At 34.8% G+C, this 13,564-nt stretch overlaps 1 protein-coding gene across 2 annotated transcripts in view; it reads right to left on the minus strand.

Moving 5' to 3' along the window:
- Window positions 1-9,961, minus strand: part of LOC109075975 (kremen protein 1) — a 62,149-nt gene extending 52,188 nt beyond the window's left edge. Inside the window, exon 1 of one of the 2 annotated variants that reach the window (XM_042723528.1) lies at window positions 9,681-9,961. In XM_042723528.1, the coding sequence (XP_042579462.1) occupies window positions 9,681-9,756 (76 nt within the window). In that variant the 5' untranslated portion in view covers window positions 9,757-9,961. The remainder of the gene's footprint in view (window positions 1-9,680) is intronic. The other variant, XM_042723527.1, reaches the window with a different exon arrangement.
- Window positions 9,962-13,564: the final 3,603 nt, after the last annotated feature.

Consider the following 13,564-nt stretch of genomic DNA (forward strand, 5'->3'; position numbering starts at 1 on the left):
TTACATCACTGTGATATAGTTTTTAAAAAAAAATTATTAAATGATATTTAATTACTAGGTCAATAAAAATACAAAATTTCCATCTAAAAAAGCCTGACAGCTTAATGCTCCGCCCTCTACCACTGCTTCTCTGAATTAGACAGGGCTCATATGACAAACCTCCCTACATCGCTTTCTCTCTCACTCCCGCTCTTCACATAGTTATCACTCCTGTCAGGTCTTATCAGCTCATTCAAAGTTGGACAGGAGTTCCTCACTTTGCCACACCGCAGGCACTGAGCGATCAAACCTGGCAGCTGCGAACCTGGACAGGTGACGAGTGATAGCATGGATCGCCTTCCAAACTCTCCCAAGAACATGACACACCTCTCAAAGAAAGCAATCACATGTGTAATCGAACACGCATGTTCCATGTTTCTCAATGCACTAATGTAACATCATCAATGGCAAACGTATGCCTGTCCCTCGAGGACCTGTAATAATCAATGACGTCTTCTCTTATTTATTTCTTGTCATGCTTGTCTCTCAGAAATTTACAAAATTCCATGTGTAACATTTTTCATTGTTCATCCCAAAGAGACACAAAAACACTTCCACAGACTTTTACCTGAACTGTTCCCTCCTGGTGGAATGACCTGCACAACTCAATCCCAGCAGCCTTAGCCGTCTTCAAGAAACGACTAAAAACACATTCCTTCCATCTCTATTTCACCCTCTAACTCTAACACTCTCTATTCTAATTCTATTCAAGTCAATTTGTTTACTTGACACATGCTCTCTCTATTCATTTTTAAGTTTTTTTTTATTTTAAAAAAGGCCTCTAACACTAACTTCCTATATTCGTTTTCTATTCTATCTATTTGTTTTCTTTTTGTTATATATACAGTACAGGTCAAAAGACCAAAAGTTTGGAAACTTTTTTTTTTTTTTTTTTTTTGAGTTATTTTGCTCTTCTAGCCTGCATTTATTTGATCAAAAATACAGAAGAAAAAATGTAATATTGTGAAATATTATTACAATTTAAAAGAATTGTTTTTAAATTTATTATACTTTAAATTATCATTTATTTCTGTGATGCAAAGCTGAATTTTTAGGATCATTATCACATGATCCTTTAGAAATCATTCTAATATGATGATTCATTATCAAAGTTGGAAACAGTTCTGCTGCTTAATATTTTTTCAGAACATGTGATACTTTTTTAGGATACTTTGATGAATAAAAAGTAAAAAAAAAAAAAAAAAAAGAAGAAGCTATGTTTTTAAAATATAAATATTTTGTAATAACAATATACACTACTGGTCAGTAATTTGGGGTCAGTAATTTTTTTTCTTTCTTTTTTTTTAAATAAAATCAATACTTTTATTCAGCAAGGATGTGTTAAATTGATAAAAAGTGATAGTAAAGAAAATATATTATTAGAATATATATTATTAGAATTTTTTTTTTATTTTGAATAAAATGCAGTTCTTTTTAACCTTTTATTCATCAAATATATTAGACAGCAGAACTGTTTCCAACACTCATAATAAATCAGAATATCAGAATGATTTCTAAATGATCATGTGATAGACTGGATGTTACATGTGACACTGAAGGCTGGAGTAATGATGCTGAAAATTCAGCTTTGCATCACAGGAATAAATTATTTTTTTAAAGTATATTCAAATAGAAAACTATTATTTTAAGTTGTAATAATATTTCACAATATTACTGTTTTTTCTGTATTTTTGATCAAATAAATGCAGGCTTGATGAGCAGAAGAGACTTCTTTCAAAAACATTAAAAATAGTAATGTTTGCAAACTTTTGACCTGTACTGTATATGTATATATATATAAAAACAAAAATCAGCAAAATTCAAACCTTTGTGTGAAATGCGGAGGCAAACCTTTACAATACTATATCTTACTACTTCAGTCCTTCTACATCAAAATTTCACATTTAATTCAATGTGTGACATGCCTTTTCTGTGAAGCCCCGCACTATTTTCTTTTTCATGTGGGAAATTTATTTGTTACAAAAGTGGTGCTTTGATGACAAAATAGATATATAGTGTGATATGTTACTGTTAGTACGCTAAAACACAGCACAAATCAGCATGTTAAGAGAAGATTTTACAATCACCGCCTACTGCTCAAAAAACTAAAGTTAAAAAGAGGAAAACGCTCACTAGGCAAGCTCATTAAAGGCCTGACGACTAGTCGATCATCCTGACCTATCTCTACGTGACAGTAGATAGATATAGCTGACCTTTTGACCTGTACAGACGCCACAGGGCGCCAATCAGAGGTCAACAGGAAGCGGTGAGTGGATGGCATGGCTGTTACATCCTGAACCCAAACAAATGGCCGCAGACAGAAAACGGCAGCATGGGAGGCGGCTGAGGTATTCTCTCTCTCGCCAGCTTTATACAAGCACATTCCAAATCCATGTTTATAAATATGGATATTTTTCTAAACTAGGCATTTGACATATCTCAGCATGTTGGATACCGTGATGGTGGTTAAGCAGATCTCAATCTCTCTCCCGCTGTCTGTCTCTCTCGCCTCTCACTGACCTTTGCATACTTCTGAGAAAATAACAGTGTCAGATATAGCTTTAGCAAAACACAAAAATTGCTGTGAACAGTACAACAGAAAAAAAAAAATGCAGATTTGAGACTAGTTTTGCCTTTTGCCCTGAATGCAAATGTTAAATGTGATAAGGGTGTCATGATATTCCTAACTAACTAAACATTTAAGAAAGCATTCATTAAGACACTGTCATTAGGCTTGTGTTCATTGTCTATGTTAAATCATAGCCTAAGATAAAGGGAATGATTGTGCATTGGCCAGTAGGTGAACTGGTTTGAACAGGTCTGAGCAGGCATCAGGTACAGAACAGAAGCTCCTAACTATCCATAGACCAACTAAGACTTGACCTTTGACCCCTGGTGTAACATCAAACAAAATGAGAGGGACACAGATGACCATCATAAATCTCTCGTATACACCCGCCTACCAAATTTTAGTGTTAAACTATAACAATAACTGTAAAAATGACAAGCTTAAAGATTGTGATTCACAAAATTAAATGAAACAAAAGAACTTTTTTTTTTTTTTATTTACAAGATTCGATTCATTTGGAAGGTCTGAATCAAATGAATCAATTAATTAATTCAGTGAATCAATTAGAACAATTCAATGATTCGTCACTCGAAAATTCTCCAAATTCCATGCGTGGGATTATAAACAAATAAATGCGTAAATAAATGCATGTTATATTTTTTATTTCATTAATGTTTTAGAATCAAGGCTCCCAAAGGCTGCATTTATGTGATCAAAAATACACTAAAAACAGTAAAATATTATTATATTATAATGCAAATGTTATCTATTTGAATATATTTTAAAATGTAATTTATTTCTGTGGTGCGCAGCTGTATTTTCAGCATCATTACTCCAGTCTTCAGTGTCACATGATCTTCAGAAATCATTTTAATATGCTGATTCTGCACTCAAGAAACATTTTTAAAGTATTCTTTGATGAATAGAAAGTTCAAAAAGAACAGTTTTAGAAATAAGTCTTTTGTTGACACGATACAGTGAGATAAACGCACGAAGAAGAAGATGATGATAAATGCAAATAGTCTCTAATAAATCTACACAAGGGTAAATCCAGGACAGAACAGGCAGGAGACACACGTAGGGACGTCATAGACCGGACCACAAACAAAAAACAGAACACAATTAATAAAGAGGAGCAAATGAGGATAATTAACCAGACGCTCCTGAAATAAATGACACAATCAAACATGAGGGAAAACTGGGTCACAGAACACATGAGGAATAAAAAAACGACAAAAGTCCAAAGGGATGTGACATTTGTAACATTATAAATGTCACTTTTGATCAATTTAACACATCCTTGCTGAACAAAAAAAATTTTTCTTAAAAAAAAAAAAATAGTGTTTACTTTTATACATGCATAAAGCTGAAAAATTATCAGTTCCTAGAGGGTAGCAAAGCTTGGATAATGATTCCGTCTTGGTAGAAGTGGTTGAGAAATGTTTGCGTTCATTTAGCCTCTTTTGGCACCTCACATCCCAGCCGAACTTGGCACTCAGGTATTGTCATTAACACATGACGTGTTGCCCGTTTATTTTCTGCTTAGTTTCCCATAGAAACAGAGTCAGAAACAGGGATTGACAGAAGCGACCACAGGCTGTGTCTGTGTCCAGAGGAGAAGCGCGGCCTGTATACTGTGTCACTTTTGGTTACAGAGGCATCTTTGTGTTCCATGTTTCTCGGTGGTTGGTTCTGGATCGGATCAGCTGGGTGGGTAATTACAGCCTGTTGTGTGTAAATGTGAGGATACGCTGGCAGGAAATGGGTGGAAGGATTTCTGGGAAATGTAGGGACCAAAGGAATGCCAGCGCCCTCTGAAACGACAGTCTCTGATGTGGGTTTTTCTGTTGCTAAATTAGCAGAAGCACTCTCGGCTAACCACCTCTGCACCACAGATACACAGAAAGATATGTGAGTGGACACATGGTCTGTGACGTGTGGAAACATGAGGGCCACTGTATCGATTCAAAATCACTATCACTATTTATATCAGAAATATGCATTCTAGTCGAACCAAACCAAAGACATCTCAAATGAACTCGTGACTAAATGTCTGTAAACATTTACTTACTAAAAAACATTTGTAACTAAAAAAAGCACTTATTTGCACTTATTTGATGAAAAGTTTGAGTAAAAGCAGTTGTTTTCTATTTGAATATATTTTAAAATACCATTTATTGCTGAGAATTTTACTCCAGTGTTTTTTTTTTGTTTGTTTTTTTGCCGTTTTACTGTTGAAAATATTGTAAGGCGGCACATTTTCTTGATTAGCAAGAGTGCATTTGATACTTAGGTTTGCAATTATTTTTTATTATATTTCGTTATTTGATTTCAAAGTTAATAAAACCAATAAAAAATTAAGTTTATTTTTCTAAGTACATTGGCAAATACTTTTTCTTAATTTAAGCATAAACCTTATAATTCTTTATGCTTAAAACAAGAAAAATCAACTTCCCAATGATGTGAGATGAAAACTTAATACATTAATTTTGCTTCTCAAGTCAACATATCTTGTTTTAACAATATGTAGACTTTTTTTTTTTACTGCAAAACAAGACAAAGATAATGATGAAGATAATTTATTTTACAGTATCAGACACAACCTCTGAGGGACAAAAGCTACTAGTTGGCTACTGAATGAACTACTAGTGTAAGCTGGTGTACAAGACTAGACATATAATTTAAAATGTATTCACACAAACACACGCACACATAACATACATATATACATTGAAGCAAACATGCCACGACAAGCGAGTTTCACCGGAAAAACTAGTCAAGGCTTCAAATTGTTCTTGACAGCATTTTATGTGGATGAACAAAAACAAACAAAAGCAAGAAAAAAACTTTAATCCCCCCCAAAAAAATTAATCAAACATTTATAGACTTGAAATAATAGCCATGAACTCCAAAAGGTCAATGCAGCAGAACTTTCTAAACAAGTCCGCATAAAAAGAAAAAGAAAGAAAGGGAAGTGGTTAAATGGACAGAGAAAAAGCACAAAAGTTCCTCCCCTGCCCACGTTTCCGACCACCTGGCTACTGTTTCCCTCCCAAACCATACTTCACTGTCAGAGCGGCTTTGAGTGAAGACACAAGACAAAGCACAGGCGCTTCACTCCAAACAGCCCTGGCAAGAAAAAGAGGAGGAGAACAAGAGGGATAGACAAAGATCGAGGGAGAATAAAGCCAGCAATGGCAAGCAGCCGAACAGCGGGAGAGAGAGATGATTCCAGAACCGTAACAGACACTAATGCAATACAGCAACAAATCTTTCTTTAGCACCTTCAGCAATGGCAGCATCATGTGGTTTTATCATGCTTTAACGGTGTAGTCGACTGATTGAGATTTCCTGTAACAGATGACAGTTTGGATGAAATATCAACCTACAGCCAAAGTGGATTCCCTCTTCAAGATTAGATCAAATTCAGTCAGAGAGTTAACTAAGTGTCTGCAGATGAAGTGCTGATTCAGTCGATCACACGCTTTCAGAAACAGAAATAACTCTAAACGGTGCCGATTATGATCAGAGATCTCATTTTAGATAACTCCATGTTAATTTCTCACGATTGGCCGGGACCAATAAGCCACATGGAGCTTGCTTCGCCTTTTGAAGCGAGATGAAGGACCAAACTATTACGACAGACAAGGCATGTCATGGATTTAATAACTTGAGCAAAATTGATGATGCTTTGAAGTCTTCAGTTTGCCCTTCAGCCATGACCATTCCATTCATTTTCACAATCCGCACATTTTGTTTTCACAGCAAAACAAGTATCACCAGGTGCACTTTTAAGTGTAAAAATATGGGGGAAATAACCACGCGTCTGTCTTTGCATCTGAAATAAAATCTTCAACAGAAATGAGAACTACATCATAAACCCATCCTGGGAGCTACTCAATAACATCTATCAACTAAACCAAATCCTCCTGCAACCCTGCTCGAGTCTCTTAGATCACCCAAAAATTACAATTTGCTGAAAATGTACTCACCCTCAGGCCATCCAAGATGTTTATGAGTTTTTTCTTCATTAGATTTGGAAAAATTCAGCATTACATCACTTGCTCATCAATGGATGCTCTGCAGTGAATGGGTGCCGTCAGAATGAGAGTCCAAACAGCTGATAAAAACATCACAATAATCCACAAGTAATCCAGTCCATCTGTTAACATCTTGTGAAGTGAAACGCTGCATGTTTGTAAAAAAAAATAAATAAATCCATTTTGCTTCCAGCTATATGAGCTCTTCAAAAGACATTAACTGATGGACTGGACTCGTGTGGATTACTGTGATGTTTTTATCAGCTATTTGAGCTCTCATTCTGATGGCACCCATTCACTGCACAGGATCCATTGGTGAGCAAGTGATGCAGTTTCTCCAAATTTGTTCCAATGAAGAAACAAACTCATATTATCTTAGATAACCTGAGGGTATCCCTGAGGGTTTTGAGTGAACTATTCCTTTAAAAGCAAAGGAGCCGATGCTTTCAATTCATGCAATATATAATAAAAAGCAACAAATTGATGGTTTTCCGAGGACAGCAATAATGCATTTCTCTCCATTAATGAAAACCCACAGATGCCATGCTGTTCTTTAAATGCCTCACACCTTCATTTAAGCTGTAAAGCATTTCATCATTCACGTTTTAATTTGCATGAGTAACAGAATGCCTTTTACTCACCAGATACTAATAACTTATTTGCAGAAAAGGAGAAGTGAACGGCCTAACAAATGCATTGACTCTTACGACGCCCTAAAACACCTCAACAGAGCAGGTACAAGAATGCATGGACTTAATAATTCATGCAATTAATCAAACTCATATTATTCACAAATTGAGAGCAAAGCGTGCAAATTGTCACTGTGACTCATTGCTGTTGAATGATTTTCATTATATTTTATATGAAAACACAAGGAAACTTCTGGGTGGATAGACATGATACTACATGCCTTATTAATTATTACAGCACCAATTAGCCATAAACCTGTCAAAATTAGTCACAAAATGGGAGAAAAAAAAACTTGTAAAGAGGTATAAGTCACCAAAAAGCATGAGTAATTATTATGAATATGTTCTGGAAAGCAGCTTTAAATACATTGCTAATGCATAGGTGTACTATAGACGGCAGTGCTTGGGCATCGCCCAGATTGGCTAACCTGTCATTTGAATCAAAGGCTATAATTAAACAAAAAAAATTAAAAGAGAGCGTATGGGATTTGCTTCTGAGACTTGAAACACAACACAAATTACAGCTTATGCGGTGACCTCAAACACTCCCATTATAATCAATGCATGCGGCTTGTGTCAGCTTTATTGACTGCAGGGTCTTTTTTTTCAATTAGAGGCACTTTTAACTACCTGAATAGCAAAACAAAACATTTTAAAACTATTAACCTTCAAATTAATATTAGTATAGTGTGTGATGGTAACAAATCTGTTTCAGATTTTCACAAGTTAGCAAGCAGTCAGTTATCTTCAAACTCATAATAACAATAACAAAATAAATAGATCGGTAACAGGGTTTGATAATAACACCTAATAATTCTATTCTATATCTAATTTTCTCATTCTAAAATGCCACACACTTTGATTGGTCGACTGGTTGTTGTTGTCATGATTCCAGCCACAAACCTGGAAAGCATGCTGCACTTGCCTGCTGTTTATCTGGCAAGACGTTTGCTTCATGAGGTTGTTGCTAAACATCAAAATAAACATTTTTGAGAGGTTTGCATAGAGACAATACGCAGTTCATCGTGCCTAACTCCTGATGTTTGTCTGATGCTGCAGATGGATTTATGACACAATTAAAAGTCTCAAGTTCACCTCAAAGAAAGGTATACCCAAAAGACAAAATTTTATTGGATTTGTGGTTTCTAAGGGAAAACAATCTGTCGATGAGCTTTCAGCTACTGTGTATCATATGAAAAGAACATAACTTGTCTATAAAGCACAAGCAGGTTGATAACAACTAAAAGACACCCAGTACAAAACATAAATGGCAGAGAATTAAATCTGTCAGTAAGAGATACCTAGAGTTCTTTTTTTGTAATCCCAAGAGCAGTTTAATTATTCAAGTTTGACACAAAGATATCCCTTACAGATATTTACAAAGGTAACAATACTCTCTGCCAAAACAGCATTGTTACTGCAGCTCTTGCTAGTAAAATAAAACTGTGTTAACTTGTGGTCATCAGTCACCATTCTGTCATCAAATAAGATACTGAAAGCTTTTATTCTCTTTGAATGAGATTATCTATTAGGCTTTTGCAGTAACAACAATCACTGTTGTAACTGGTATTTTGGTGGAAACTACGGCTACCATGGTAAAGGTTTGTAATAAGGATGTCATACCTTTCTTGAAAACTGAAAAATACTGAAGTGGTAAGCATCTGTGTGGTATATTATCATTCTTTAACTAGGTATATTCTCAAGATTTTATATATATATATATATATATATATATATATATATATATATATATATATATATATATATATATATATGACTATATATATATATATATATATACATATACACACACACACACACACACATACACACATATATACATATATACACACACATATATATACATACATATATACATACACATATATATACACATATATATACATACATATATATTTTTTTGAGAAACAGATGGATAAATCTTTGGCTTGTTATTTAAAACTTAAAATATATAGAATCATCAACATCCTCATAATATATCTTAAAATGCATAATATTTAATATTTAATACTCTCATCATCACACCTTATACCAAAATCCACTTAAAGATTCTTAATACCCGAAAAAGTAATAGTTTGAATAAGCTTCCTTTTTCAAGACTTCAAAAGTGGCTCTTACTGAAGAATCATCAACTCCGAAACAGCGCTCAAAGAGGGTTTAGGTAATTATTTAGCGCGTAATGCACTGTGTGATTCATAAAGCTGAACCAGAGGCAAGACGAGGCGAGAGAAGCGACGGAACGCGCTGCTCAGAAACATCTCATAAAAGACCTACAGCCACCAGAACGCACAGAGTCACAGCTCAAAAGAGTTGAGAACTAACCCGTTTCGAACTGGTCTGAAGCAGACGCGCTGAAGCAGGCAGCAAGGAGCAAAGCTGCGATTCTCCGCGAATCCATCGCTCTTCTGTAGCAGGCTATAAGAGATCTGAACACCTTGTCTTCCTCTCTCCTCGCAGGTGAAGTGTTGGAGTCCAGTCTGGTGCAGCGAGCGGATGAATGTCAGCTAATCTCGCTGCGCGTCTGCGTTAAGAGCGTCTCAACTTCTAGCAGATCAGCGCTGCCCCCAGACACTCACGCACAAGACAGATAGCAGAAAAAGTAGGGATCCTATTTCAAACCATGTGACAGGAAATCGGGGCAATAGATTCAACCTGCCCCATGCATGGGGGCATATACCTGTTGCGCGCTGTGGGCTGGCCACAAATCCATTAGCTGTGAGCCACAGACAACACAGAGAGTTAAGAAAATAACCCCGAAGACTTTTAAAGCGCCGTTGTTTCCACTAACAATTATGTGACTTTCTGTAGACTGTAAGCAGACAGACAGACAGACAGACAGATAGATAGATAGATAGATAGATAGATAGATAGATAGATAGATAGATAGATAGATAGATAGATAGATAGATAGATAGATAGATAGATAGATAGATAGATAGATAGATAGTCAAGTCACCTTTATTTATATAGCGCTTTAAACAAAAAAGATTGCGTCAAAGCAACTGAACAACATTAATTAGGAAAACAGTGTGTCAATAATGCAAAAAGATAGATAGATAGATAGATAGATAGATAGATAGATAGATAGATAGATAGATAGATAGATAGATAGATAGATAGATAGTTTAAATATTTTTAAAGTATACTGCTTGAAAAATAAATGAATATATGAAAAATAAATGACTTAAATGACTACGAAATAAAATATTTATGATATATACTAAATATTATTCGTAAATAATAATAAATAAATAATAAATAAAATTGTGCATTTTATAGTTTAAATATTTTTAAAGTATACTGCTTGAAAAAAATAAAATGAATATATGTAAAAAATTACTATGAAATAAAATATTTATTATATATACTAAATATTATTTATAAATAAATAATAAATAAAACTGTGCATTTTGCTTTGACGTTTAAAATACAACTTTTTTGACTTCTGATTTAGTTGCATTAAATAGGATCCTGTATAGACTATAGAACCATTCTATATAAAACAATAGCGGATTTAACATCATAATTTAACATCTATTGTTAAAATGTATGTTTTTACCGTAACTGTTTCCCTTTAAAATACTTTGGTCAGTTCAAGAATAATTTATGCAATTTTATATTATTTATTTGAAAGAATTAAAAGAGCAGTTTAATGTCAATGTCTCAAGTCTGGTCAAGATTGATATTAACTTTAGAAAGTTAGTAGTAATAAGTAATGCAATACTTTTTATAGAGAGTAACTGGTACTGTAATCTACACTTGATATAGAAGTAATTAGTATCATAATTTTTTTTTTTTTTTTTTTTTTTACATTAACTTAACCAACAATGTTAAAGAGTTCATTTAGAAAAAAAAATAAAGTACACTTTTTTTTTTACATACATGAAAAAACATAAATGGCTAAATAGGACTTTATCATTCATAAGTTAGTTCTGAATTAATATTTGCCGTCTTTCTGTGTTTACATAAATGGGCGGAATATAACTTGAATGTAAATTTAAATCCTGCAGCCTTCTGTGGTAAATAATGACACTCTCTCATTTCAATGTCATATATCCCAGCCCATAAAACAAGCAGCATCACTTGTGCAGAATGTCTCTCTCTAGTGGGAGAACACACGAATGGAGGATCCATGACCTCGGTCTCCAGAGCAGAGCATGCAGGGGACAGCAGTGACTTCACTCACCGCTGAAATCAAAACCAACTCACCCAAAACCCCAAACGGCTGGGTAAAAATAACACGTTTGAAAGGATTCGGCTGGGTATGAAAGTGACCATAACGCAGTGAATCATCAGCAGGATGGTCAGCACACTGTAATACAGAGCTGGCTTGAGGATGCCCTAATTTGTCTACAGATGATATGTAATGCTTGATCCAGTAAACTTAAAAAACCCAGCATGATTAGATTTGTCTCGTGCACCAGCGAAGCTCACAATTACAATTGCTTACAGTTTACGCTGAAACATCATTAAAGGCTACCAACCAATGAGCTCGCTTAAAAGAGCATGTGACTACATCAAAATTAGACGGTCGAGCCCAAACAAGTTACTCGGGTGTATTTCGGGTAGTTAGATGTGTCAGTGTCTTCAACCTTTGTCTGATGTTTGTAAGTATATGATAATTACAAGCATTTGCGAGAGAGAAGTCACACTCCCTGTCCTTATACTGTAGTAGTAAACATGATCTCGTATTTTCCAATGTCAAATAATTCAGAACTTACATTTCAGTCATTCACAAAAAACACATTTATGCACTACATTCTATTTCTTTTTTTAAGAAACGTTAAAGGTTAAAAGGTATTTTCCTTAAATCGATAAATGAATATACTATAAAATGTTATATTATTTATATTAAAGTTTTTATATTTATATTGTAAACCTGATGTTTGTTTTGTGATATGTGTGTGTTTATATATATATATATATATATATATATATAAAATGCAATTTAATGTTGTAAATGTGAACTGTATGTATGCATGTACAAACAACATATAACATGAATATAGCTAATATATGAGACATACAGTATCAAAATACAATGCAATACTGTTTAAGCAAGATGCATGGTATGTGAATTAAAAGTAGAAAGAAGTTAAGTATTCATTGAAGTATCGGGATTGATATTAATTTAATATTGAACATTTAGAAGATTCAGTAGTGTGATATTTGACATGCTTTATAGTTTTGTCGTGAGATAGTCTTTCTAACTTGTCAGAACATGTTAAAAGCAGGTTACTGGTTCACTGGAAAGTCCAGGATTTTAACATTACACTTGCTGCTTTGGAGCTTGTACGGTTTACACATGTGCCAAGATCTGAATGCCTCGGCGTGTTAGGGGTGGATATCGAAACCGAGGAACCAAGCCAATGTATCATTAGTGAGGCTGTGTCTCTCCTCGATTTCACATCTAATCTTTTTATCACTGTCAGTGCAATTATTCTCACCTCACTGTGCCTGTTTAATTTGATTTATTAAGCAAAATACACACATACACCCATCAAGCCTGCTCCTGTAAATGCTTCTGAGCCACTGCTGATTAGATAAGATTTGATGGATGGATGGATGGAGAGATGCATAGATAGATAGATAGATAGATAGATAGATAGATAGATAGATAGATAGATAGATAGATAGATAGATAGATAGATAGATAGATAGATAGAAAAAAAATATGTATTAAAGTAAAGAGTATTTGAGGAAAACATGCCTAATAGTTGTTTGCTTAGTACACAGAAGTTGCGTCTTCTCCCTCCAACGACAAATATATACACAAGTAATAGGTATGTATTCTTTACCCTTGGGGTTTTAAAGCCTTTGCATTCTCAAAAGAAAGATGAAAGTGGTTTTCTTAACCATTCTCACTCACACCCAGCACACACACTCATCCATCTCCCTGTGTTTGCTTTGAGCCCTTTAATTAAAGCACAATGTCACCCAGAGGAATGGTTTGTGTTTTTACTACCTCTCATCGTTAAGGCCTTTGAGCTACAGCCCAGCACAAGCAGAACACCCACAGCAATAACACACACCTGCTTGGGACGTTCCTCATCACACCCTGTGATCCTCCTCCTCGCTTTACAAACCTGCGAGAGGAAGAACACCTTTTCACCCGCGGCACAGAAATGAAACCTTCGCTCGCTCAGGCCTGGTCCGATCTGAAGTCTTGCTGAAACAGCAGCCTGGGGATTTCTGTGATGAGATTC

This window comes from Cyprinus carpio, chromosome B5, assembly GCF_018340385.1.
Source record: "Cyprinus carpio isolate SPL01 chromosome B5, ASM1834038v1, whole genome shotgun sequence".
In the NCBI taxonomy this organism is placed as follows: Eukaryota; Metazoa; Chordata; class Actinopteri; order Cypriniformes; family Cyprinidae; genus Cyprinus; species Cyprinus carpio.